Source organism: Prunus mume, linkage group LG8 (assembly GCF_029339155.1).
Source record: "Prunus mume cultivar Tortuosa linkage group LG8, ASM2933915v1, whole genome shotgun sequence".
Classification (NCBI taxonomy): Eukaryota; Viridiplantae; Streptophyta; class Magnoliopsida; order Rosales; family Rosaceae; genus Prunus; species Prunus mume.
Genome location: NC_142705.1, coordinates 3007784 through 3034204, shown reverse-complemented (window position 1 = coordinate 3034204; position 26421 = coordinate 3007784). Strand labels below are relative to the sequence as shown.

The 26421-nt window shown below is 38.6% G+C and overlaps 5 protein-coding genes and 1 non-coding gene across 12 annotated transcripts; 4 read left to right on the top strand and 2 right to left on the bottom strand.

Annotated features, from left to right (window-relative positions):
- Positions 1–1623: 1623 nt before the first annotated feature.
- On the top strand, positions 1624–3296 carry LOC103340988 (auxin-responsive protein IAA1-like). Its single transcript, XM_008244463.2, has 5 exons — positions 1624–2113; positions 2312–2520; positions 2649–2784; positions 2889–2950; positions 3126–3296. The coding sequence occupies exons 1-5, from the start codon at positions 1779–1781 to the stop codon at positions 3155–3157; spliced, it is 774 nt and encodes a 257-aa protein (XP_008242685.2). The 5' UTR covers positions 1624–1778; the 3' UTR covers positions 3158–3296.
- A 1276-nt stretch (positions 3297–4572) lies between these two features.
- LOC103340989 (serine/threonine protein phosphatase 2A 57 kDa regulatory subunit B' kappa isoform-like) lies at positions 4573–8278 on the top strand. Of its 4 annotated transcripts, XM_008244465.3 has the most exons (4): positions 4658–5040; positions 5180–5202; positions 6018–7179; positions 7393–8278. In XM_008244465.3, exons 3-4 carry the CDS (start codon positions 6028–6030, stop codon positions 7747–7749), a joined length of 1509 nt encoding a protein of 502 aa, XP_008242687.1. In that variant the 5' UTR covers positions 4658–5040; positions 5180–5202; positions 6018–6027; the 3' UTR covers positions 7750–8278. The 4 variants fall into 4 exon arrangements, with proteins under 4 accessions (XP_008242686.1, XP_008242687.1, XP_016651864.1 ...); XM_008244464.2 differs by having other exon boundaries at positions 4573–5202; XM_016796378.2 differs by lacking the exon at positions 5180–5202 and having other exon boundaries at positions 4856–5040.
- Positions 8279–8825: 547 nt separating this feature from the next.
- On the top strand, positions 8826–9534 carry LOC103340991 (uncharacterized). The gene is made up of 2 exons (XR_016122948.1): positions 8826–9068; positions 9189–9534. It is a non-coding gene; the product is annotated as an uncharacterized LOC103340991 (transcript).
- A 302-nt stretch (positions 9535–9836) lies between these two features.
- LOC103340992 (integral membrane protein (Protein of unknown function DUF92, transmembrane)) lies at positions 9837–11960 on the bottom strand. The gene is made up of 4 exons (XM_008244468.3): positions 11662–11960; positions 11222–11558; positions 10404–10652; positions 9837–10270 (listed from the first exon to the last, which is right to left on the bottom strand). The coding sequence occupies exons 1-4, from the start codon at positions 11823–11825 to the stop codon at positions 10139–10141; spliced, it is 882 nt and encodes a 293-aa protein (XP_008242690.2). The 5' UTR covers positions 11826–11960; the 3' UTR covers positions 9837–10138.
- A 222-nt stretch (positions 11961–12182) lies between these two features.
- LOC103340993 (tudor domain protein (DUF1767)) lies at positions 12183–15164 on the bottom strand. Of its 2 annotated transcripts, XR_514747.3 has the most exons (7): positions 14860–15164; positions 14583–14750; positions 13738–13984; positions 13414–13623; positions 12734–13005; positions 12420–12648; positions 12183–12312 (listed from the first exon to the last, which is right to left on the bottom strand). XR_514747.3 is itself a non-coding variant. In XM_008244469.2 (6 exons), the coding sequence occupies exons 1-6, from the start codon at positions 15112–15114 to the stop codon at positions 12472–12474; spliced, it is 1329 nt and encodes a 442-aa protein (XP_008242691.2). In that variant the 5' UTR covers positions 15115–15164; the 3' UTR covers positions 12359–12471. The 2 variants fall into 2 exon arrangements, 1 of the variants encoding a protein (XP_008242691.2); XM_008244469.2 differs by lacking the exon at positions 12183–12312 and having other exon boundaries at positions 12359–12648.
- A 3184-nt stretch (positions 15165–18348) lies between these two features.
- Positions 18349–26211, top strand: ABCG32 (pleiotropic drug resistance 4). Of its 3 annotated transcripts, XM_008244473.3 has the most exons (24): positions 18349–18767; positions 19028–19148; positions 19268–19356; positions 19446–19530; positions 19617–19776; positions 19851–19927; positions 19996–20049; positions 20210–20300; positions 20404–20705; positions 20787–21068; positions 21269–21585; positions 21672–21832; positions 21915–22018; positions 22441–22600; positions 22719–22841; positions 22944–23035; positions 23123–23455; positions 23543–23833; positions 24185–24268; positions 24364–24497; positions 24585–24812; positions 24966–25137; positions 25231–25485; positions 25603–26211. In XM_008244473.3, exons 1-24 carry the CDS (start codon positions 18493–18495, stop codon positions 25873–25875), a joined length of 4263 nt encoding a protein of 1420 aa, XP_008242695.1. In that variant the 5' UTR covers positions 18349–18492; the 3' UTR covers positions 25876–26211. The 3 variants fall into 3 exon arrangements, with proteins under 3 accessions (XP_008242695.1, XP_088899613.1, XP_088899614.1); XM_089043487.1 differs by having other exon boundaries at positions 22944–23455; XM_089043488.1 differs by lacking the exons at positions 25231–25485; positions 25603–26211 and having other exon boundaries at positions 24979–25119.
- Positions 26212–26421: the final 210 nt, after the last annotated feature.

Genomic DNA, 26421 nt, shown 5'->3' with positions numbered 1-26421 from the left:
TATATAAAAAAGGATTGTAAGTGGATAAAATAGGAGAAAAAGAAGTGGGAAAATCACCACTCATATATATATATATATATATATATATATATATATGGAAGCTTAAACCCATATTAAAATTCTGTTATAAAAAACCCCATATTTAAGGGATGTGTTGTTACTTAATACAACTCATGACTGCACATAAATAGGTTGGAAGCTCTCAAACCCACCATGAGACCCCCACATGATTAGGCAGCAATCCCAAGTGCTTAATTAGAGTTAACGGCGCAAATCACTACATTAATTATAGTATATTATCTATAACACGTGCCAACTACAACTACTCATGAATCCTATGCTCTTAACTCAGCTGGATTTGGTGGTTGATGTCGAATCCTATGAATCTCACCATTGTCTTCACAATAGTGAGATTCCAGAGGTAATAGGGTTAATAAAGAGATCGAATTCGGATGCAAGAAGACAGACACTGATATGACTTGATAACTGATCTAATACGCATCCTATATAATTAACATATTAATTGATTAATGGAAAAATGAGAATATTAACACCTAATCTCAAGTTAAGAATCCGACCAAAAAAAAACAAAGAAGAAGAGTTAAAACCGGTTTGTATAAAGCTAGGGGCCGCTTCCGGTTTTTAACAGCGAGAAGTTTTTAGCTGGAACCTCAGCCCAGCAGCATCTTCCTTATTTTCATGGCTTGCACTTTTGGAGTTTAGATACGATGAATAGGAAGGCGACACGTTGCCGACATTCCAACACTTGTCACATGCTTGTCGCCATACTTCATCCTTTCATTTGGAAACTTGAAACACTTTAAGCTTACGGATCATTATATCCTTATCCCCCCCACCACACTCTTAAGTTTTATTGTTTATTTTTCACGACTTTGGGTTTAAGGATCCATGTCTATTAACGTGTGGATTGTGGAACGAGGATTAATACATTTATTTTGTTATTGTTCTATCATTTTAACTTTGTTTCAAGAAATCCTATAAGAACTCGTCATGTACGTAGCTCATCCATTTCTGTGTAAAGTTTTGAATTTAACTATTCCTGATTAAAGAGAAGAGGAAGAATCTAATTACTTTGTTTTTGTTTCAAGTTATGAAGGATAAAGATGAGGTAAAACCCATGTGCTAGTAAATCAGGAACTCGCACAACAGCAGTAGGATTCGAACAACCGACCTCAAAGTTTACAGTCGGCCCAGCTCATCCAAAGAGTGTAATTAGTTACCTCTTCAAAACTGATAACCATTAAATTGACTCTGTCACATACATACATAATACATTACATCAATGAGTACTATTGCTGATGTGGAAATTTCCTTGTACAATCAGACAGACATTTCCAGCATCAGCAATGTATGGTAAAATTTAGTAAGTAAATGACTAAATTGTATATTTTAGGATGTAAAGCTGATGCAGAGAGAGTGACAGAAACTGGTTTGGATTGAATGTACCGGCAGGCGGCACAAACTTCTAAGCTGCTACTGTCAAACCATGCATGTCAACCGCAAGCAGCGCTTCCACACGTGGCCTCTGCTCATTGGCAATCCTCCTCCAGTCATTCATTCAACTCTCTCTCTATATATATATATATGTGAGTGTGTGTGTGTGTACAGGTACAGAGGCACATAGAAGCTACAGTAAAAGCAACAACAACAACAACCACACATTCACAACCCACAAAATCACCCAACACCAAGAAGCAGCATTTGATGTTTTTTGAGCATTGCATTTAGATTTTGGGACAGCATACTTACTAATCAACATGAACATGCCACCGGAAGCTGTTGACGATGATGATGTCAGCAAAAGCATGGATTTTAAGGAAACTGAGCTCACCTTAGGACTGCCTGGTCGTCCACGACGTTGTTCTTCATCAGCAGCTGATCATTTCTTCGGAGGAATCAAGAGTGGTAGCTGCAGCATGAAACGTGGGTTCATGGAGATCGTTGATCAGAATATTGGCCTGGAAAGCTTTACCAGCTGCGAGCCACGTAGCCAAATCAAAGTGGATCAGAAGTTGGAAGCTCATTTCAATAACTGCTCGTCCTCCAGCTCAAGTAGCAGGACAACTACTGCCGTGAAATCCCCAGCTGCAATGTAACTACAAATAAAAATGTTGCTTTAATTTGTGGTGAAATGGTCTCTTTTTATATACTATTTGACGAGATGATTATATTGTCAAACTGTGAATTTATTAAACGACGAGAGTTCTCTGGGATTTGTATATGTTATAGTGTCGTCGTCGTGTACATGTTATCAATTGATAGTATGTGTGTTTGGGGTTTTGATATTCAGGGCAAGAGTAGTTGGGTGGCCACCAGTGAGATCGTTGAGACAGAAGGCGTTGGTGGAGAGCAAGATGAAGAGCAAGAGCAAGAGCACGTATGTAAAAGTGGGCGCAGATGGAGCTCCTTACTTGCGGAAACTAGACTTAGACATGTACAAAAGTTATCAGGAGCTATTGAGAGCCTTAGACCAAATGTTCCCTTCCTTCATTACAAGCGGTGAGCTTAATATTGCTTAATTAGTTGTTATATATACACTAATTACAATTATTAATAATTAATTACTTGGTCTTACTTAATTGTGTAAATGTTAAATAAATAATATGGATCGTTAATGGTTTAATTAGGCAAGTATGTGGAGGATACTACTAGCAACCAGGAGCAGCCTATGAAACCTGCAGTGAAAGGAATGGATGAATATATGGTGGTGACATATGAAGACAAGGATGGGGACTGGATGTTAGTTGGAGACGTCCCTTGGAAGTAAGAGTTTTATTTTCTACTGCTGCTGACGAAATATAAAAGCGTGTTCACTTCACAGAGACATTAATTTCTAAAATATATGCATGTTTGTATGATGGGTGCAGAATGTTTATAGAATCATGCAAGCGTATTCGGTTGATGAAAAGTTCAGAGGCTGTTGGGATAGGTAAACTAGCTAATGGCCTACTGCTTTACTTCACTAGAAACAAAATGTTTCTCAATAATTTTCCCCATTTTTAGTATTTAATGCAAACTTCTTCTTCTTCTTCTTCTTTAAAAGGTTGTCATATGTTGATATTTATGTCTGCAATTATTTATATGCATTGCAAATTTGCATGCAGCTCCAAGGACGTCTCAGGTTCTGCCACAGTGAAATGAATGGTACTGATCAAGCACATGTATGTGCATATATTAGATGGGCCCTGTGTTTTTCTTATTAATTAGGACCATATCAGTGTTTAGGATCCAACACAGACCCCTCCTTTTTCTGGTTTTCTGTTTTTTTTCCCATCAGTGAGAATAAGAGAGAAATCTAGATTGTACCCTTTTCTTTTCACCTTTTTATTCCAATTTCGTGTCTTTCAGTGGATCTTGATTGTAATTACAGCTAGCGTGCTTTCATGACCTTTGTTTGCTGACACCATCATCATATATCTCATGAATGAGTGAGTACACTGTACACTGTACATGTACTGAATCAAAGTCGTGTGCAATTTGCTGTTTAATTCTCCCAAACATTAATAACTTCCCCATTAAATATTAATTATCCTTAATTTGGTGTTCCTAAATAAGATTATTAAATATACACCGCCTATCATTCATTTTCTAATATGTCATAAGAGTAAGTAAACTCAATGGGATCTGTGTTTATAAGGTCAAACAGAGCAAAGCAAAGGCATAATTAAATTAATCCAAGCGAATACATTCTGATTTCTTCTCAGTGGGATGGAAGGGCCAAACCAAATGGCCAATGGGCCATGACCCTTTTGAGAAAATTGCTCTGGCTTAAAAAGCAGAGCTGCTAAAACGCTAGCTTTTTTACTGGCAAAGCATAATTCGGCCAAGAAAGTGAAGCAATGTATTATTACATTGGAGTTACCAGAAATAAAGTTACTACTATGTGAATCATTTGGTCTTCTCTGCTTATAAGTAGCTCCTCCGACCTTTTAGTATATGATTTTTTAAATGTACATGTTTTCTCTCCTTACCAACTTATAAAGGAACACCCTGTGGGTGTGGTGTGTGGGGGCTAGAACAAGACTTTGGGCTTGGCCCTATATTTTGTCATTTTGTTATCATTTTGATCCCATCATTGTCTTTTGGGAACAATTGAACAAATCAAAGACTTAACCTTTACTTAAATTTGCCAACATAATGGTTCTTTTTAAGATTCTTTCTTCAAGGATAATGACTTATTAAGAATTTTATGTTAAGGATTGATTAAAGATTTTTAATTTAAGCCGCTATTGAATCGTATGTATGAAAAATATGTAACCCACTTACATATCTAATGGATGACTAAATTCCTTAATGGAGAAACTTCCTTCAAGACAAAGAATCAGCCTTTTGGAATTGACAGAAGATTAACTGCAGAAGACACACAGTTAAACCAGAAAACAGTATCTAAAGCCGAGTAAGTAATGAATATTTACTGCAGAAGAGGTGAGGTGGTTTGTGTGTTCTCTTTTGGGTAAAGGTTGGGACTTGGATTATGCCAAATCTACCCTCTTCTTTTTCTTGGGGCTAATCAAATCAAATATCAGTAAATCAATTGCCAACAAAAATACCAGTTAAAGAATAAAAAAACATCATACTAGGGTTGGTGCTACTGCTACCTGGTACAATAAGGCTGCTTTCGGTGCCCCACAAGTACAATAATAGCAAAACTTTTACCAAATGAAAATCCAATCCAGATCTTATTCAGCTCAGCCAAGCAAAGCTTTGAGAATATTATGAATAGTTTTTTCATACATTTTTATTTTTAATTTCTTTCTTTACCAACTGAACCCAAAGTTTCAAACTTTAATTTTGTATTGCTTATATTACCCAATATATTATTTTCCTTACCTTCTGTTGGTGGAGACTGCTACCTGCAATTCTCAGAAAATGCCACACCGCCTATTCTCTTGTATCGAGGACCTCTTAGTGATCTTCCATGGAGGTCCCTCCGTAGTCCAACATAAAAGGAAATAGTGGATCAAAATCATTTCGAAAAGAGACAGCTCCACAGCCAAACACAGCCTTTCTCTGCCTGCCGTATGTATTTTTTTAATTTTATTTCAAAGTAAATTGCTTTCTCAACCAAAATTACATTTTGGGTAGTTTTGAGGTTATCATGAGCTCCTTCTGTGCTTCTCTCCTTTGCTAAAAAGGTCTCTCTGTGTTGTTTTTCAAGCATATCCAGCAGCTCAAAAACAGGTTTCTCTCTCTCTCTCTCTGAATCTTTAGTTTAGCTAAAGTGCAGAGACTTCCAAGTTCTTATCTTTAACATAAATTCAGAGTATGCATTGTATAGATCATGGCCAAGTTTTCCTTTTTAACAGGGTTTTATGATTTCTGATCTGGTTTTGGTCGTCAGTCGAGTACGTGTGCTGCAGTGTAGATCTATGTCATAATTCTCTTTTTGTTCTCATACTTTTGTTCCAGATCTGAGTTTCCATTGACCAATTTGGTTGCTGTACCAAAATCTAATAACTTTATGCATTTATTATTTTTATTATCTTATAATTGTTGCTAATTAGTTGTTTCTTTCTTTTCTGGTCTGGTATGGTCTGGTCTGGTTGATGTCTTCTTTAGTAAGCTTAGAGTATTTATTAGATTTTCATTGGTATACAAATTCTTCATGTTTTGAATTATTTGCTTTTGAGTTTGATCTGGATTTACCATCTGCTGGACAATGACATTAGTTTCTTGGCAACTCTACTGCCAAAGGGCGTGAAAGATTCATTTCAGTTGTTACTTGCGTAGGCTTTCTGTCTAGATTTTACTGATGAACTATGGTCATGTAGATATTACTCTGATTTGAAGACCGCTTGTTTAGTGGTGCTCTGCTCAGTCCGTCTTTCATTTCCAGTTACTACTTATGCAGTTGAAGTCTTTTGTTGCCTTTTAACAATCCTAGTATAAACCCTTGTGCTATGCTCAATGATATTCTGTTTGAGAGTTTTATGTATTGATGTATTGATTCGTTTGCTACAACTTAATCCATGTAACGTATTGGCTGGATTTTGCAGGAGTTCCACCATGCTTAAGCAAATTCTAAGCAAACTCCCCCGCAAGTCGCCAAAATCTGATTCATTAGATTCTGCAGGGAGTGATTCTGGCAGCAATACTCCCAATTTGGGCAATGGGTTCCAATGTACAATTGGTGGCAGTTCTCTTACAAGCAAATTAAATGTTGTCAAACGGGTGTCTTCAGCAGTTTTCCCATCAAGCATTGCAGCTGGAGCTGAGGCAGTAGAGCCCCATCTATCCTTCAAAGAGGTTTCAAATCCACAGAAGCATAATCTGTTTATCAGCAAGCTGAACCTTTGCTGCGAGTTCATTGATTCCAGTGATCCAGTTAAGCAAGATCTTAAACGTGAAACATTGATAGAACTTGTTGATTTTGTTTCTTCTGGATCTGCAAAGTTCAGTGAACCAGCGATTTCTGCCTTGTGTAAGATGTGTGCAATGAACCTGTTTAGAGTTTTCCCACCTAAATACCGATCTAATTTTACTGGGGGTGAAACAGACGATGAAGAACCATTGTTTGATCCTGCTTGGTCACATCTGCAAATTGTGTATGATCTTCTGGTTCGGTTTATCAGTTATAGTTCACTTGACATAAAGGTGGCGAAAAAGCATGTGGATCATTCTTTTATCGTAAAATTACTTGATCTCTTTGACTCTGAGGACCCAAGAGAAAGAGACTGTTTGAAAACCATTCTGCATAGGATTTATGGAAAATTCATGGTACACAGACCTTTTATACGAAAAGCTGTCAGCAATATCATATATCGGTTTGTTTTCGAAACTGAAAGGCATAATGGAATTTCAGAGCTGTTGGAGATTTTTGGGAGTGTAATCAGCGGGTTTGCTTTGCCACTGAAGGAGGAACACAAGATATTTTTGTGGAGGGCTCTGATTCCTCTACACAAACCAAAGTCTGTGGGTATTTATCATCAGCAATTGACATATTGTGTTGTACAGTTTATAGATAAGGATCCGAAGTTGGCAAGTACCGTCATAAAGGGGTTGTTGAAGTACTGGCCAGTAACAAATAGCCAGAAGGAGTTGATGTTTTTGAGTGAGTTAGAAGAGGTTTTGGAAATGACTAGCATGGACGAGTTCCAAAAGGTCATGGTCCCACTGTTCCGGCGAATAAGATGCTGCCTCAATAGTTCCCATTACCAGGTAATATTCTGCTGCATAGATTGGATCTCCCTGCCCAAATTATAATTATTGTACTTCTGGGTTTTGTAGTTCGTTTTTTTTTTTTTGGGCTGAAAATCTGCTCGATGATAATAAAGAGCCATGTATTAGCATCACAATGGGGAGGTGAAGCTGTTAAATGATATTATTTTATCCCTTTTCCTTTTATTTTTTGACATTTTTTCTTCTTTTCAGGTGGCTGAACGAGCTCACTTGCTGTGGAACAATGAGCACATTCTTAACCTTATTGCGCATAACCGCCAGGTGATCTTGCCGCTTGTCTTCCCAGCTATTGAGCGAAACACCCAAAACCACTGGAATCAAGCAGTGCTGAACCTGACGCTGAACGTGAAGAAGATGTTTAGCGATATGGATGAGGAGCTGGTACTTGCCTGCCAATGTAAGTTGGAGGAGGAAGATATAAGGTCAAGCGCCGCAGCTGAGAAGCGCAGGTTAACATGGGAACGCTTGGAAACTGCTGCTGGTGTCCAACCTGTTGCTTGTAACTTTTTAGCTCCGATAAAGCCTGCTACTTGTCCTGTTGTCTGCTAAATTCTCAAGTAACGGGATTTGGCATGCATAATGTGACAGCTCTAATTGAGTATCAAAAATTAGGTTCTGAATCGGACCAAGAGATGACTAATGGATTCGTGTTAGTGCTTGGATGTTGTTTTGAATTGTATTGATCATGATCCTGCTGCGCTGAAGAAGATCGTAAGGGACCCTTTTGCTTGACGTTATGTTTGTTGACACATCTTGTATCTTTACAGAAGGGTGGTTTGTTGTGGCCTATCTTTTGTAAGTTGTATTTTGTCTCCCTATTAATTAGATGGTGATCTTGCTTATGAATGTTAAGCCATTGGCTTTGCAATGTCCAAAAGATGTATAGCTAAATTTATGTCCTCCCCATTTCGTTTTTTTTGGGAGGTGGGTAGTTTTCGGGTTTGGGACAACATGTTTGACCTGCGCTAGCACGGAATCACATGTACTAGGTGAAGTTCATAAATCTAAATGTTGTTACACTGACTTTTGGAACAACTTTTCACTGATGTATGATACAGATTTTTGTGTTATTGTGTTAGTGCTTTTGTCTTGCTTGTGGAAAAAGGCATTTAGAGTTGATAAACTTTGGATCTTCTTCTGCACATCAAAGGGTCATCTATAAATCTAGATTCCAATGCTAAATGATGTGTCATGTTTTAGTAGGGATCCATTCATGGAAAGATAAAGCTGGATCACGGGAAGCCCCGCTGGTCATGCCATTGGAATTTGACTTCCATCTTCATTTGGACGGTGACCTCACATGGTCTGCAAGAATGTGTAGAGATACCTATGTACGTATGTACGTATGTATGTATGTATTTATGTCTGTCTGTCTGTCTAGTGCCCGTCCACCTACCTACTGAAGCTCATACAGAAGAATCATGGAGGGGATGAATGAAACGAGCCGTATAATGTTGATGATATAATTATAGTTTATGAATTACAACTCACAAGCTGTACCAGCCAAAATATCTTCTCTTTTTTTTTTCTTCTTTTTCTTTTTTTCTTCTTTTTTTGTGGTTACAAGTTATGCATGAGGAGGAATCGGATAATAGATATAACATGGGGGGACCAACAAGTAATACCAAATGGGACACTACCATCATTCAATTCAATGACAAAAAGTCGTTGGCTTTGATCATCCATCCGAATTTGTAAGCCTCAATTTGTTGTTGCACAGCAATCTATCAGCATTCTCTGTTTTTCTGTGTTGCTTTTGGTGGGAGAAAGAAACAAGAGAGAATGGATGCACCGCCAGGGTATCAAGAAATGTCTAGTGTTGAGCATATTAAAAGGCGCCATGAGGAGAAAGGCTGCCTCTATGCTTGGTTAGTATGAACTCAGTCAGTTACCCTTTTACTCATCCTTTTTCGACTGAATTTATATATACATATATATATATATACATAATTGTTTTCCCCCTTGCTTTTGTGATTGTTGTGATGCAGTTTGTTTACACTGTGTTGCTGTTTCTGCTGCTATGAGACTTGTGAATGTTGTTTAGACATACTTTGCTGTTCCTGCGCTTGATAACTTTATAAGTTATTTACTATCTCATCTTTAGAGACGGAGAGGGGAGAAATATTTCTCATGAATAAATTATGTAATTGGTTTTTAAGGGAAGACATAAACTTCTTTAAATAATTCCGTTTTCCTGGTGAAAATGGATGAAATCCTCAATTCCGTTTTAGATTTGAGCTTATATATGCATCTGTAATATGTATATGAATAAGGAATAAATATGTAGTGATCAGTACGATATTTTGATATCTAATTCGATGATTACTTTCCTTTGCCAGCAGACCTTAAACTAATTATCATACACATCTCTTTTTAACCAGCAAATCTTTTCACAAGCATGTAATTTTTGGTTATCAATAATATCCGAGACATGCAATGATTATGTAGGGCACCTGCTGTAAGGTGCGATTAAATTAAATAGGGCTGGGCACGGTTCAGTAACTTCGGCCAACAGAAAAATAAACAAAATTCAAGAGAATGATCTTAAGTCCCACCCTGCTGCCTGTTTTGCAGCTGAAAAACGTACAGAACACTACTGGTTTAGAAGACAGAAAATATGCACGACGGAAAAGAAGTAAATTAAATGCACACGTTCTCTATATCCCCAATATATGTTGAGCAAGATACAGTAACCATCGTTATCCGCTAACACATGCTTTCAAATTTCGTGTACATAATTGTGTATCACAGCCAGTGTTTACCTTAACTCACATATCCATCTCCAAGTATCAGTTCCTCAAACACTCTGTGAAGCCCACTTATCAGTAGGTTAGCATTTAGAAAACTCTTTTTCAAATCATGGTTTACAAGGACACGCACTAAGGTGCTGGTACATGGATGATCTGAGCTGATGATCATTCAGTTGAGCAGGTTAATTTCAAAAGATGTAAGTGCAGGCAATGGAAGTGAGGATTGTTGTCAGCAGTATTGACACAACATTCACAGCATTGTTGTCAAGATAGTTAAGACCTGAAATTTTCTTAACTGTTGGCCCTGGTTTTCCAACAACCTAGAAAAAGAAAACAAAAAAGAGTTGGAATGAGATTAATTGAGCAGAAAGTGGAAAGAATGAACTTAAAGAGTTATGCAGATTCAATTGTTGCCTTCATGAAAACATAAGATTCACGTTTGCCTTAACGCACTTTATTACGAACAGTGCAGAATCCACTGAATTGCAGTGTTGCTCCCAAAAGAGAATCGATGAGGCTGCCACATAGTCCGGCAAGAGTAGAAATGGGTATCACCAACAGCTGCTTCAGTGCTACATCATATGTACATTTTGTAGTGGGAAATCCAAAGACCACATATGTGAGTCCAATAACCGATCCTGCAGCTGCAGCTGCCAGTAATCCTGCTTTTGTAACTCCACCATTTGTACCCTTCCGAACAGGCTGCCAACAAACCAAATTAGTATCCACAGTGTACTTATTCAAGCAGCCAGCTAAGTTCTTTTCTTCTATCCTGCCAAATATTTTTCCCCATAACCCTGTAAATCCCAATCGTGATAGGATAAACCACACATCTTCAACTTTGAAAGCAAGGTAAATTCTTAATAACATTAGTCTATGAGGCCATTGGTAAATCTTTAGAACAGTCAAACATGACACTCATAAGCATAGCAAGAATGTGAAATAAGATTTTACAAGAAAGATGTGAAATGGGGTAAACAATAATGATACATGTACTATTTTTAACATTGAGTTAAAGGGCAAGTTTACTAGGTAAGTATCCAGAAGAGAGCCGTCAAAAACATTGCGACAAGCAAGACTTTAATGTGTAGGAATAAATGGGTGAGCTCAAAATAAAGCCAGAAGAGCAGAGCAGGGCATATGCAGCAAGGCAGAACAAGATAGGGAAAAATCAAAACTTCTTAAAGAACAGAACTAACATAAGCAAAATTATTGATTTGACCAAAAACCCAAGTGAGAAGAACACTAAAATCTGAGTTGAGCATACGAACCTTGAAGGTTGTGATTAACCGAGGCTGAGCATCGCTAAGTATTCCAAGCTCAGAAGACCAAGTGTCTCCATTGCAGCAAGCATAGTGACCTATAACCCCACCAATCAGTGATGTAATGAAAACCGACTCTTTCGAGTCCAAGCATTTGTCTTGCAACCCCGTTTTCGCCCACAGAACAAGAACCAAGACTGAAGCAATCCCGCTGTTCGATAAAACTTGTACCCAATTTCTTTGACCGCCCTCTTTGAAATCAGCGTCAACGCGACGCTTCTTGTCTTCACCAACCTTGGTCAGCTTTGACGATGTGAAAAAGAACACGAGCAACAGAGCTCCGTACCTTCAAATTTTTTTACAAAGACGAAAAACTTTATTAAACAATTCGCCCTTTTGGGATTTGGATGCAGAGAAAGAGAGAGAAAAAGGAAAGAAAATCGGCGTGCCTGTATCCGATTGCAATGTGAATGGTCATGACAGCAAAACCCGCGATTGCCCCTGAGAGGTCCAGGGATTTTCTACGGTAGGCTCTGGCGGCGATCAACGACGAGATTACAAGGGCGACTAACGGTTGGATTAAGAGTTTATCCATGTTTGCGGCTCTAAGCATGTAAATTTTTGTTTTCACGATTATGGTGGAAAGGAAACAAAAGGATAGAGCGGAAAGAATGTGTGCTCAAACGGCCTACACTGACCCAACTTTTTATTTATTTTATTGAGAACGAGGTGACCTAGAAATTAAAAAATTAAAACAGACTACCAATAGCGGACCTCACTTCAATTGGTCACTCCCTCCACATTTTCATCCAATTTAAGAGAAAAATTAAGCCCACCTAATTTCTTTAATGGAGAAGCACCATATGATAAACACATGGCAATCACGCAACAGCAAGTTTATAGCTGGCACACAGAAAGTTGATTTATTTTCCTTTTTCCTAAATAAGTGATTGGTCCCAAAGAAAGTTGATTTAAACAGCCATGCAAAGCCCACCAACCCTATCTAAACACGAAAAAGGGTATGGTGGGTTGATGAATCATTTCATTTTGCCCAAAAATTTAGGCTTTAATTTCACCCCAGACAATGAAGAAGAAGACGGCTGCTTGTTGACAATAGAAATAGACCACAATCAGTGGAACTGCAGCTAAACCAGCAAAAATTTAAGATTACCATAATCACAAATAAAAATATTTTGAAAAAAACTACCTGGCACACACAAAAAATTGATGAGAATACAACAAAATGAGGTTTTAAAACGTCAACGAAATCCTCCTCTACCCCTCCCCCCACCTCTACTCCTCCCCCGCCCCCTTCCTCTTCCTCTTCCCCTCCCTTCCTGTCCCATTCCACGACCACCCTCGTCATCTCTTTGGAAGTTAAACATGCTCATTTTTATATTCTCTGCATTCACATCACGAGGAGGACCCTTTTGTACCTGAAGTTGCAGCATAATGACATCAAATACTTGCAATACAACAACAATGACAATAATAATGCTCATAAGATGCAGAGGCACTGACATGATAATCTTCCAAATCAAATTGATTTTGGAGCTGCCTTGCAAGTTCCTCGTCACGACTGCTCTGTGCAAAGGGATTTCTTATTGAAGGCTTTGCTCCAGCTTTCCTCTTTTCCCATTCATCCAAAGTGAACACCACAGGCTCTTCCTCTTGCCTCCCCTTTCCTCTATATTGTCTACCTCTTGAATGCCTGTCATCCCGGTTTTGATGACTCATTTTCTGGAGGAGTTTTTGTGCAGCCGCTTGGTTTTGAACAGGGACAGCTTCAATTACTGTAGAAGCCATGGATACATCAGTATCACATTACAAAGTAAACAGAAACGTAGAACATTTACAATAAAATAAATACACAAGTTAACTGAATTCAGTTGTGTGAATTTTGTAATTAGTCCATTTTACATATCCGTTGATCTGGACAAAATTTAGAGAGGAGCACATATGCCCCATTTTAAGATTCAAGTATTACTCTGACACCTTCCACCTGTCTCATCTACAAGCACATATGCCCCACTAGTAACAATCATTAATATTCATTCAACAAACCTGCCACACCCCCTCCCCCCATTCTTTCCTCCCTAAGTGACATAAAATCAAACTTATATAATGAGTTACAGATGCAGCATAGATAATAATAAAATATAATAAAAAGTTGCAAGCTGGACTTAAAAATGAAGATCCACCTTCTTTTGGCCTCGCTGCAGAGCTACTAGGTTTATCTTGAGTTTGTTCATCAAGGGAATCTGTCGTAAGCTTGTTATCTGTGTCATTCTTTTTATCAGAGTTATCCGCGTCGTTTGATTTCAAATGAAGGTCCTGCTGCCTTCCAATTGGCCTAACCTCAACGTTTCTGGCAATAGGCCCACTGCTCTTGGAGTTCACATCAGAGTAATCTGCCAATGATTGCATCTTGCTCATGAGTTATGCATGCATTAGCAATCTGAACATTATGGTGAAAGACATAAACTATTAAAATCTTATGTAATTAAGAGCTCAAGAATACTGACAAGAAGACTTGTCCTGCTGAGGAAACCGACTTTTGGGTACCCCAACTTGCAACTTCTCAAATGGAGGGGGGCCGTTACCGTCACTTTCCTGTGAAACCCTTAAAGATGAGCGGGAAAAACCTGAATATTTTTTATTCATCTGCCATTCTTCATAAAGTGACTGAACAACGCCTCCTAACAAAGTCACAACTTTAGGATTCAAACATACTATTCCATTACGTATAGCAGCTCTACCTTCCAAACGGACCTGCCAATCAAAAGCAGGACAAACAATCTTTTGTTCAGTTAACAAGAGATGTGACCTTCATATATGCACCAGTTATCCATGAAATTGAGAAACAGGGAATAGAGAGACACTGAAAACTTGTTCCAAAATTTGTATCAAGGTTCACATGACCAGTAACATACAATAAACACAGCCTGTAGCATGTAGGGAATAGGGAAATCCCAAGCATAGTGTGACAGATTCTTCAAACTGGTATCATATCTCTTGCAAAAGTACTTGTGTTCCGCACAAAATGGTAATCAACAGACTAACTGTCAAACTTAGAAATTTCATCCATTGGAATGTTGAGCTAAAAGTAACATATGGGATAACGAATTGTTGAGCTCAAGTGAAATAATTTAAGTACGTTCGTCTTGCACTTGGATTTATCAAGCCCAATATATAATAAATTATTAGTTTTCCAATGGGATTCACAATTGTGCAGCTCAATTTCTATTAGTTTGCTATTAAACTGAAGACAAATTCCAAAATATGTTCAATCAATGACAGCTCTAAGTTATTTACATAGATATAAAACGCAAGCTGGGCATTGAGCTAGCATGAAGCAACAGGGAAGTACCTTTGTACCAGGAACGACGTCGTCAGGGATTGATGGGATATGAGAGTACTCTACAGCTGCTACCTCGCTGTGGCCGTCTGTTAGCCCAAGCTTTAAAAGACGCCGACTACTTGAATTTCTCGCAAAATCCTCCACACTGCTTCTGGTAATGTCTCTAACCCAAGCTATCTGATAAAAAGACAAACGAAGACCGCATTTTTCTTCGTCTTTATGTTTTTTCTCGGCAACCAAACAGAGAACAATAAAAATTCACGAGAGAGTTGAGAGGTGTGATTGCCTGGAGGACTTGAGGGCCGAGAAGATGAGATGATTTGCGGAGAGTATTCGGGTCGGGCAAGGACTTGGCGGAGATGGATTTGAGGTCCATGTTGGTGAGCTCCGATTCCACTGAATTCACCACCGTACGCGTGTCGTCGGCCAAAGCGGAGTGGATCATGATCATCGCCTTCACTTGTTCCAGGTCGCCGAAGCACCATCCCCTGCTCCTTAGGGTTTCGATTGCAGCGTCTGAAGCACCGGAGCTCTCCTCCATTTTTAGCGCCTGTTTGCGCGGCTTTTGATTTTGGGGCTTTTCTTAGCTTTTGCAATTGCAACAGAGAACGAACAATGTAGGATGTGGTCCCATGTTGGCCATGAAACGTCGTCGTCTAGGCTTCAGTGAGAATCAGGGGCCGACGGGCCGAGGACCAAAAAGGGCCTACATCACCCAACAGCAAGGAACAAGGCCATGTCCATGTTCTTAGAGGTGTATAAGTTGATGGGCCTTAGGCAGGGCTTGGGCCATCCTGGTATAGAATGATCAAGTCCGGCAGGGCAAGTAGGTAGTTTATTAAATATTTAATAAAATAAAAAATAGTGGGGCATCATGCCATGTCTCAATAAAATGAGAATTTTAGGTGCCACCGGTTGTAATTAGTTAGAGGGCATAATTCTTGGATGACCCTCATCGCATCACATTTAAAAGAAATACTATGTTAGTGAGCGATTTTGCGAAGTGTACTTGTTACATCAATTATTTATATAATTTATTATTAGATGAATCATGCATCATTCAGAGGCACTTGGTTTCGGTTGGAGATGTGCATGTGGAAAGTAGAATGTGGTTGATGTGTAATATATATATGTGGTTTTCTAATTACCAGGTAGTTTCGTGTATCTTAATAGTCGGTTACCAATTTGTGAGCTACTCTCACCAACCAACCAGAAGACAATGAGAGAAGGAAGGTCCTTGAGCCTTTGATATAAACTGCAAAGGCAGCTGCAAGGAGAGGGGACGTATATATCACGATGCATGAACTGATCATGTTGTGTTGGGGAAATGCTCGATATTATGGTTTGATCAGACAATTTTTCTTTGAAGTTATGAACATTTTAAAAAAAACCCATGCAATAAATCTCACCACATAAAAGATATAGGTCACATGGATTTATCCTTTCTTTCTTCTAGATCACGGAGCAGCAGCAGTGTGCTACTGGTGTTACTTTTTTCAGTGCGGGGCCTCCTACATTAAGTTACCATTAATATCCCCAACGCCATATACCAAGTTGCCAACTATAGGGGAAAAGGAATATGCAACTGGCAGGAAATTTTTCCCTAAATTATCTTTATTTACTCATTTATTTCTGAGATGTTTGTTGAGATGGCCTTCTGTATGGATGGATATAAATCTCTCGTCCATAATGGAGGCAGAATTTAATCCTAGCTTTCTGGTATAAAAAAGAAGGTAGAAACTATGCCTCTGCGAAATATAAATTTAGAAGTCGGCTTACTTTAAGTTGCTCATCAATAACCAAATTATAAAATAAAATGCAGTTTCTTAAGTGTCTCAATCGGTTGAGAAATTAGGTTAGCAGCTACACTCAACTCAACTCATTATTAACGGCTTTAAGTAAACAGCACAGAGAGACTCGGGCAGGACTTCAATTCGGTTGTAGCTAACATCTGTACTTATGTTCAATTATGTTGGAAAGACACCATTCTTAGACTAAACACATTTACAGGTTTAAATTTTTTGACTAAACACATATCCTCTCTTATAAATGTAGTTAGAAGTTGATGAATTGGGTGTTAGTTGGATTGGTTCAGTCAAGCATGCCTTTTGTGTGCTCTCAATGGTTCTGGGTTCAAGTTCCCCATAATACCAGTGTGTGTGAGCTTTTCCCCTCCACCTTCCTACCGCTTGCAAAAAAAAAACACATATGTTGTAAGGGTAAATTCCTTAAATGGTTCTCAAACTTATACGATTTACATTTTGGTCCCTCAACTAAATTATTCGTTCAAATGGTCCATCAACTCTATATTATTCACTCCAGTGGTCATACCGTCTAATTTTCTATTAGATTTAACCTAATTTTAGGGTAAATAATGACCAATTTGCCCTCACATTTAACGAAAATATTGACAGAATGTAATATGACCAATAGAGCGAATAATATAGAGTTGATGGACAATTTGAATGAATAATTTAATTGAAGTACCAAAATGTAAATCGAGTATAAGTTCGAGGACCATTTAAGTAATTTACCCTAAGTTGGAAATAATATTCTAGCTTGAATTAGTAGTAGTTTGTTAATCGATTCATGTCCTATCATTGTTAAAAATAAAATAAGTGGCAACAGTCACATTGCCAAAGGACTTTGGACACTCCGACAAATGAAACCACATAATAATGGTGACTTGACTTTTTTTTTTTTTTTTTTTGAAGTATATGGCATGAAAGGTTCTTATATGGTAGTTGAGTGTGATAAATGAAAATTTCGCAGATTTGATTGAGTAGACAGGAGGACATCATAGATTGTTAAAGATGTTTGGTTGACGAAAATGACTGGGGTTCAGAATTTCAACAAATACCATATATTATACACAGGACGAGACAAAAGGACAATTAACCCAAAAACTATTCTCATGCACAAGTCACTTCCAGTATGTGTAAGTGTAACCGAGAACTTCATGCTAGCTGTAGACAAAGAAATATATTTTTGCCGATTTAAAACAAACATTTGATTCACGATCTCGTGTGTATGTTGTAAGACTCAGTTGCATCGATCTCTAATTATTTGTGTATGTGAATGATCTCGTGTGTATGTTGTAAGACTCAATTGCATCAATTATATTTATTGTTAATCGCATGCGTGTGTAAATGAATTGCAGGCAGCTGATTGCTGATACTCAAAACACGAGTGTTGTGAGTAATGGCCACAGAAGGCAAATCCACCTCTGGAAGAAGGTCAGTTACTCTGCTTCGGTTTAAGAAGTAAAACGTCAACCTTTTTGCCTCTTAACTTTGACTTTTACCGAAAACGGCCCCACTGTACCAACACCTCACCCGCCGTTTTATTTTTACTCGAAATCACCCAACACGGCAGTAAAAAAACCAAAACCCATCTTCCCAGCCGTTTCATTCAAATTCCCACGTAAAATCCCACCAACCCACGCGCCAAACCTGCAACCTCAACGGTCCTTCTCCTTGGTGTAATACCAGCCGTTGGATGAAGTCGGGTGGTTCGATTTCAGGGCGAATAGAGTTTATTCAAATAGACGAGCGAGTTCGCGTTTGAAACAAGCCTCGTGCTTTATGTCTTTCCCGCGGCCATTAAATGAGCCTCTGTTTCTGTCTCTCCCGTCCCTGCACACAAACTGTGAAACACTTTAACGTGCACAATGTATTCTACAGTGAGAATGAGAATGAGGAGAGAGAGAGCTCAACAAACACAAAGACTCTCTACAGAGAGCTATTAAATGCAGAGCTCAACCACTATTTTCAGCAATCAAATTTGTCTACCTCACATTCAAACCCTACTTTTATTAGTCTCTCTCTCAGTCTAAGCCACAAGACTCTGAGAGGGAGAGCTTTTTATTTAGTAACGGTTTCAGGACGCTGCGCAGACATTGATCGGGTTGGGATTTCCGATGTGGAACTCGGCGGAGAACGTGTTCGCGCGAGCATCGTCGTTTACGGAGGAAGGGGAGGATGAGGATGCGCTCCGGTGGGCCGCGCTCGAGAGGCTCCCCACCTATGCCCGCGTCCGACGTGGCATTTTCAGGGACGTAGCCGGAGACACTAAGGAGATCGACGTCAGCGGGCTCGAGGCTCAGGAGCAGAAGCTCTTGCTCGACCGCCTTGTGAACTCCGCCGACGACGATCCCGAGCGGTTCTTTAATCGCATGCGACGCAGATTCGAAGCGTAATCGTCTTCAATTTCTTGGACAAAAACTTCGAATGACTCCGTTTGGCTGCCGAGAAAATATCAGCAAAGAAAGCCAATTTAGTATCTCATAAATTGATTTTACTATACAGTGCCAAATGCGAGTGTTGAAGTCTCTGTTTTCTCTGTTTCTCAGCAGCCAAACGGATTTTCTTTTTGTCATTCTTAATTTCGTTACTTTGTTATTTGGCTTCATGCTATTTACTCTAAATATTTCTGTCAAAATTTGGCTTGTGTAGAGTCGATTTGGAGCTTCCGAAGATCGAGGTTCGATTTCAGAACTTGAAAGTCGAAGCTTTCGTCCACGTGGGAAGCAGAGCACTGCCAACTATTCCCAATTTCGTTTTCAATATGACGGAGGTAGAGTTTCTTCATGCAAATTCTCAGTTAATTTCCTTAAATGCAACTTGTTCAATTACATGATTGAGCGCTTGTTAAAAAAAGAAAATAACCTTTGCATTATCTGGATGCCATTTTAGGCCCTTTTTAGGCAATTACGGATATACAGGCCCCAGAGAAGCAAATTAACTATTTTAGACAACATTAACGGGATTATAAGACCTTCAAGGTAGGTATTTTAGCATCAGCTAGTTCTCAATTGCTGAGTTTTCAGTCCAGTGTTTACGTCTAACAAGCTGTGTTGGTGTTGTTTTGTAGATTGACGTTACTATTGGGTCCACCAAGCTCCGGAAAGACGACGCTACTATTGGCTCTTGCTGGACGACTTGGAACTGGTTTGCAGGTATCCAATTGAACGACAGAGATCCTACTAATCGGTATCTCGTTTCGACATTTGCTTTAACTCATTGTACTTTGATCACTCTGAAGATATCAGGGAGCGTCACATATAACGGCCATGTCTTAAAGGAGTTTGTCCCTCAGCGGACGTCTGCTTATGTCAGTCAACAGGATTGGCATGCAGCAGAGATGACTGTAAGGGAAACTCTTGAGTTTGCGGGGCGCTGCCAAGGTGTTGGGACTAAATATGGTAAGCTTTGGGAAATTAGGTACTTGTGTACGTGTGGTGCTTGTTTAGATGCTGACATGAAAACTTTGTCACAGATATGGTATTAGAACTTGCAAGAAGAGAAAAGATATCCGGGATAAAACCCGATGGAGATCTTGATATATTCATGAAGGTACGAGTACTTATTCAATATGTTGATTCCTTTATACATGTAATGATTGCTGATACTTTGTTTTCCAGTCGTTAGCTCTTGGGGGGCAGGAGACAAGCCTTGTGCTGGAGTACATCATGAAGGTATTTGTTCGATGCTGGTTATTATTGGATGCATATCCATTAACATGTTCATTTTGAGTATTTGACTGGTTGATGTATCTTGATTTATTATTAATATCTTGAAGATATATCTTGATTTATTATTAGATTTATTTTAGGTACTAAAATATGTTTGACAAAGATTTTAGGGTTGGACATATGCGCTGATACATTGGTAGGAGATGAAATGCTTAAGGGAATCTCAGGGGGGCAAAAGAAGCGGCTCACCACAGGTGTATACTTCTTTTATTCTTTAAATTTGTTTTAGGTTGAAGGGGGATTCTTGTGCACTAGTAGGGTAAAGCTGTTTGCTAATAAAGCAACTGTGATTTCCAGGTGAATTGCTAGTAGGTCCAGCAAGAGTTCTGTTCATGGATGAAATATCAACTGGGCTTGACAGTTCAACTACTTATCAAATCATCAAATATCTTAAGCATTCAACTCATGCACTTGATGCAACCACTGTTATATCTCTGCTTCAACCTGCTCCAGAGACCTACGAGTTGTTTGATGATGTTATACTTTTGTGTGAGGGCCAGATTGTTTTTCAGGGACCCCGTGAAGCTGCTCTTGACTTCTTTGCATACATGGGATTTAGGTGTCCACGGAGAAAGAATGTTGCAGACTTCTTGCAAGAAGTAAGTAATGGAGAGCTTGAGTTGTGAGGTGCTATTCTGTTGCATGGAATGTTTGGTAATTTTTTTTTCCCTCGTACACAGGTTATATCAAAGAAGGACCAAGAGCAGTACTGGTCCAATCCTGATCTCCCGTACCTCTATGTTCCACCGGCAAAGTTTGTTGATGCTTTTCGTTTATTTCAAACTGGGAAGAATTTGTCTGAAGAACTAGATGTTCCTTTTGATAAACGCTACAACCATCCTGCAGCTTTAGCAACTTCTCGCTTTGGCATGAAGCGGCGTGAGCTTCTCAAAACAAGCTTTAACTGGCAAGTGCTACTGATGAAGCGGAATGCATTTATCTATGTTTTCAAGTTCGTTCAGGTAATAGTACCATTATTTGTTTATCCAAAGGACATGTTTTCGATGGTATTTGCTAGTAAATATTACCTTCAGTGCTAGCTTGTAGAACACCTTAATTAATATCATTTTTGTTTTTTGTTTTTTGTTTTTTCCAATCATCTGAAAGATGAAACTGTTGAATGTTATCTGCTGCTGATTAAGTACCATGTTCTGTCTTGCAGCTTCTTTTTGTTGCTTTGGTTACAATGAGTGTTTTTTTCCGGACAACAATGCGCCACAATACAATTGATGACGGAGGCATATATCTTGGGTCACTGTACTTTTCCACGGTTATTATTCTTTTTAATGGCTTCATGGAGGTTCCAATGTTGGTGGCTAAGCTTCCAGTGCTTTACAAGCATAGGGACTTGCACTTCTATCCGAGCTGGGTCTATACGATTCCATCTTGGGTCTTGAGTATTCCAATTTCACTCATAGAGTCTGGTTTCTGGGTGGCAATCACGTACTATGTCATTGGATATGACCCTGCATTTACTAGGTAAATCATATTTTTTTTTGGAATTCTGCATAAATCGTGAAAGTTGGCGAAGTGTGAAGTTCTTACGTTAATTGTTGAATCTGCAGATTTTTGGGGCAGCTCTTGATATATTTCCTTCTGCACCAGATGTCCATAGCTCTCTTCCGTATTATGGGATCCTTAGGTCGAAATATGATAGTTGCCAACACGTTTGGATCTTTTGCTATGTTGGTTGTAATGGCTCTTGGAGGATACATCATCTCGAGAGGTCAACCTAACATTTTGTCAATGTCTACATGTTTCCAACTTGATTGTACACTTTTATTGATTTCCCTATTCAAATGTGACAGATCGTATACCGAAGTGGTGGATTTGGGGTTTCTGGTTTTCTCCCTTGATGTATACTCAAAATGCAGCTTCTGTAAATGAATTTCTTGGACATTCCTGGGACAAGGTAACATTCCAATTAATTCTCTCTTCAAGTTTGCTTTACGGATTATAGCAATTATGGATTTATTATGCTAGTCAAGGTAGGGGTATGGTAGTTTTTACTAACTAGAAATAACCATAAATTACGTTTAAGAAGTCTAATGCCTTTGATAATAATAGTGGATATGTTATCTTTGATAATAGACTTGGATTTTATTTCCTTTTTTGTGAATTTTCAAGTAAACCATTGGCATCCTCCAAGAGGACATTATGTTTGATGGGAAAATAGTGTTAAACATTATTTTGCTGAATCACATTAATTTTTAATTGCACACTGTATAGGTAAGAGCCAATAAGAAGATTTACTTCACCATACCTATTTATTAAGTTATTGTCTACGATTCTACTCTGAAACTCTAATTCTGTTTTTTCCTGTTATTTATGTAGAGAATTGGAAGCCACACCAGCTTTCCATTAGGTGAGGCATTGCTGAGAGCACGCAGCTTGTATCCCGAGAGCTACTGGTATTGGATTGGTGCTGGTGCTTTGCTTGGATATACAGTTTTGTTCAACATTCTATTCACATTCTTCCTCGCTTACCTTAACCGTAAGTCATTTCTGCTCATAAAAACAAACTAATTTTCATTTTCCTTCTATTGCTGTATGTAGCCAAACAAATTTAAAGAAAGAAAGCTTGTTGAGTTGATTTTTGTTATATGCATCAGCGTTGGGGAAGCAACAAGCTGTAGTCTCTAAGGAAGAGCTTCAAGAGAGAGAAAGGAGAAGAAAAGGACAAAATGTTGTTATTGAGCTGAGACAGTACTTGCAGCATTCAGAGTCATTAAATGGTTTGAAAAATAATTTGGATATTGAGTTTGTTTTAGTACAATTCTTTTTAATTAACTACAGACCAGTTTAAGTTCCAAAATTCTTTCTTATCTTCTACGCAGGAAAATATTTTAAGCAGAGAGGAATGGTCCTCCCATTTCAACCACTTTCCATGTCTTTCAGCAATATCAACTACTACGTGGATGTCCCTCTGGTGAGTCTTTTAACACTATTCACTTGCACCATCCATTCTGGGAAACATGTTAACTATATATTTTTTCTGATCCAAGTACCACCTCAGGAATTGAAGCAGCAGGGCATTCAAGAAGAAAGATTGCAGTTGTTGGTTAATGTCACTGGAGCATTTAGGCCTGGGGTGCTTACAGCATTGGTTGGAGTAAGTGGTGCGGGGAAAACTACCCTCATGGATGTATTAGCTGGTCGAAAAACTGGTGGCGCAATAGAAGGGAGCATTCATATATCTGGTTATCCAAAAAGACAAGAAACTTTTGCAAGAATTTCTGGTTACTGTGAGCAGACTGATATTCATTCCCCCTGCTTGACTGTTCTGGAATCACTTCTCTTCTCTGTTTGGCTTCGGTTACCATCAGATGTTGATTTGGGGACACAGAGGGTATTCACGTAAAATTATTTAATGTTTTTGTACGTCTTCATCATTAAAAAAAAAATCTATCATCTAAAAGATTTAAAAATCATTCAGGCTTTTGTAGAGGAGGTGATGGAACTTGTGGAGCTCACTCCATTAAGAGGGGCATTGGTTGGTCTACCGGGGGTAGATGGTTTGTCAACAGAACAACGAAAAAGGCTAACAATAGCTGTCGAGCTGGTTGCCAACCCATCTATAGTATTCATGGATGAGCCCACATCAGGGTTGGATGCACGGTCTGCAGCTATTGTGATGAGGACTGTGAGGAATATTGTCAATACTGGACGTACTATAGTGTGCACAATCCACCAGCCTAGCATAGACATCTTTGAATCCTTTGATGAGGTACTCTCTCTCTCTCTCTCTCTCTCTCTCTCTCTCTCTATATATATATATATATATATATATATTATATAGTACATAATGATATAATGTACCCTATATATATGTATATCCACCTAAACTATCTTCCTATGTATATATAACCAATTTTGTAACAAGGTATGTACATGAAGACGTGTTTTTTTCTTCCAATTTTTAGATATGATAAGAATGGGTGAGATGGAAATGTAAAGACATGCATCTTGATTGATCCTACTATGACCAGAGTGTAAAACAGCTGTCATATTTGGCTGAGAATTTCTATATTGCTTTATTATCTTGATTGATCCTGCTATAATCTCATATGTGTTGCAGCTTCTATTTTTGAAGCGTGGAGGAGAGCTCATATATGCTGGTACACTTGGTCTTAATTCTTGTGAACTCATCAAGTACTTTGAGGTCAGATCATGCTTGCCATGAATATATTTCAGAACATGTGACTTTGGGTGATGTTCATGACTGTCAGCTTAACTTGTGAATATTTCTTTCTGCAGGCAGTCGAAGGAGTGCCAAAGATCAGGCCTGGATATAATCCTGCTGCATGGATGCTTGATGTTACTTCTTCAGTTGAAGAAAGTCGCCTGGGGGTGGATTTTGCAGAAGTTTACCGAAGATCTAACTTGTTTCAGTATGAAAACTTAACGAATTCTGACTGTGCTGCTTTTATACAGAACTATATGCTTCTTGATCTAACAACCATCTTCCTTTGTCTCAGGCACAACAAAGAGTTGGTTGAAAGCCTGAGCAAGCCAAGTACCAATTCTAAAGAACTAAATTTTCCAACCAAGTACTCTCAGACATTTTTCGAACAATTTCTCACTTGTCTTTGGAAGCAAAATCTGTCTTATTGGCGAAATCCTCAGTACACTGCAGTTCGCTTCTTTTACACTGTCATCATCTCATTGATGCTAGGAACAATTTGTTGGAGATTTGGTGCTAAAAGGTTTCCTCCTTTTTCTTAATCTTGTGATTTATGATAACTCTGTACGTAATGGAACTAATCATCTTGATGTATTATATTCTTTCAGCCCTTATTTCTAGATGTCAATATGTGCCATTGGGTTTCTATATGACAGGATTTCTTTTCCCTTTGCAGGGGAACCCAGCAGGATTTACTAAATGCCATGGGATCCATGTATGCAGCAATCCTATTTAGTGGAATCACCAATGCCACTGCTGTTCAACCTGTTGTTTCTATAGAACGATTCGTCTCATATCGAGAGAGAGCTGCAGGGATGTACTCAGCTTTACCATTTGCATTTGCTCAGGTTCGCCTTTACTACGCTACGCCCACTCTCTGAAACGCACAATATTACCGTGGTATCCCTTAAATTTATCTAACGCATTGATCATGCATGCAGGTCGTGATAGAGCTCCCTTATGTGTTTGCACAAGCAATTTTCTACTGTGCAATTTTCTACTCTACGGCTTCATTTGAGTGGACTACTTTGAAGTTCGCTTGGTATATATTCTTTATGTATTTCACAATGCTATATTTCACCTTATACGGCATGATGACGACAGCTGTCACACCAAATCATAATGTGGCCTCTATAATTGCTGCTCCATTTTATATGCTATGGAACCTGTTCAGCGGCTTTATGATTCCTCACAAGGTAATGGAAGTGGCTGCTTTCATTGCTCAATCTCATGTGTACTTTATCAGATAACATATTCTTATAATAACTTGTTAAGAACATTCTCTAACACAGTGAATTGTTGCACTTGTTCAGAGAATTCCAATATGGTGGAGATGGTATTACTGGGCAAATCCTGTGGCCTGGAGTCTGTATGGCCTCTTTGTTTCGCAATACGGCGACGATGATAGTCCTTTGAAGCTGGCAGATGGAACTCATACAATGCAAGTAAGGCAGTTTCTCAAAGAAGGGTTTGGGTACAGGCGTGATTTTCTGGGTATAGCCGGCATTATGGTGGTCGGTTTCTGCGTGTTTTTTTCCATTATCTTTGCCTTTGCAATAAAATCCTTCAACTTCCAGAGGAGATGACAAGGCAGATTTCTATACCCTATTGTTTCAGTTATGGGATCATTGCATGGTGTGACAAGTATATCAGCTTCTCAATTCATGAAGAAACAATGTTAAAGTGTATAGCTACATGATTATATATAGGATCAAATTATTTGTTTGTTATAGATCGAGTGCAGATAACAGCAGTTGCTAGCTGGACTTTTTATTTTTATGTGTAAACAAATTACATGCTTTCGGTATTTTTTATATTTTTTATTTGGGTTTAACTTTACAAAACTCAAACATGTTGTAAAGTACTCGGTGAATAAACCATAGGGCGGTGCAGCAACTGTGTCCTTTTTGTTTTGGTTCTAAGATTTTGATTTCTCTAGTATCTCTATGGAGTTAAAAGACAGAAAGGTCCTAGTGCTGTAAATTTCAAACAAAATGGGTCCTCCACTTGGCAATTTGCCAATACTTTCGAATTAGAATTAGACAACAGACTTGGGGCCAATTCGTGAATCTGTACAAAATAGATCATGTCGTTTTTACCCAACCAGATTACGTTTTTATTTACGTGGTGTT

Excerpts from the sequence above, each read along its gene's own strand:
- LOC103340988 (XM_008244463.2), top strand. The coding sequence starts at position 1,779 with ATGAACATGCCACCGGAAGCTGTTGACGATGATGATGTCAGCAAAAGC. Across the intron at positions 2,114-2,311 it reads GTGAAATCCCCAGCTGCAAT|GGCAAGAGTAGTTGGGTGGC; the intron begins GTAACTACAAAT and ends TTTGATATTCAG. Across the intron at positions 2,785-2,888 it reads GTTGGAGACGTCCCTTGGAA|AATGTTTATAGAATCATGCA; the intron begins GTAAGAGTTTTA and ends TGATGGGTGCAG.
- LOC103340989 (XM_008244464.2), top strand. The coding sequence starts at position 6,028 with ATGCTTAAGCAAATTCTAAGCAAACTCCCCCGCAAGTCGCCAAAATCT. Across the intron at positions 7,180-7,392 it reads TCAATAGTTCCCATTACCAG|GTGGCTGAACGAGCTCACTT; the intron begins GTAATATTCTGC and ends TCTTCTTTTCAG.
- LOC103340992 (XM_008244468.3), bottom strand. The coding sequence starts at position 11,825 with ATGCTTAGAGCCGCAAACATGGATAAACTCTTAATCCAACCGTTAGTC. Across the intron at positions 11,559-11,661 it reads CACATTGCAATCGGATACAG|GTACGGAGCTCTGTTGCTCG; the intron begins GCACGCCGATTT and ends AAAAATTTGAAG. Across the intron at positions 10,271-10,403 it reads TCTGCACTGTTCGTAATAAA|GTTGTTGGAAAACCAGGGCC; the intron begins GTGCGTTAAGGC and ends TTCTTTTTCTAG.
- LOC103340993 (XM_008244469.2), bottom strand. The coding sequence starts at position 15,114 with ATGGAGGAGAGCTCCGGTGCTTCAGACGCTGCAATCGAAACCCTAAGG. Across the intron at positions 13,985-14,582 it reads ACGTCGTTCCTGGTACAAAG|GTCCGTTTGGAAGGTAGAGC; the intron begins GTACTTCCCTGT and ends TTTGATTGGCAG. Across the intron at positions 12,649-12,733 it reads TTGATTTGGAAGATTATCAT|GTACAAAAGGGTCCTCCTCG; the intron begins GTCAGTGCCTCT and ends CTGCAACTTCAG.
- ABCG32 (XM_089043487.1), top strand. The coding sequence starts at position 18,493 with ATGTGGAACTCGGCGGAGAACGTGTTCGCGCGAGCATCGTCGTTTACG. Across the intron at positions 23,834-24,184 it reads TCTTTGAATCCTTTGATGAG|CTTCTATTTTTGAAGCGTGG; the intron begins GTACTCTCTCTC and ends TATGTGTTGCAG. Across the intron at positions 25,486-25,602 it reads GCTTTATGATTCCTCACAAG|AGAATTCCAATATGGTGGAG; the intron begins GTAATGGAAGTG and ends GCACTTGTTCAG.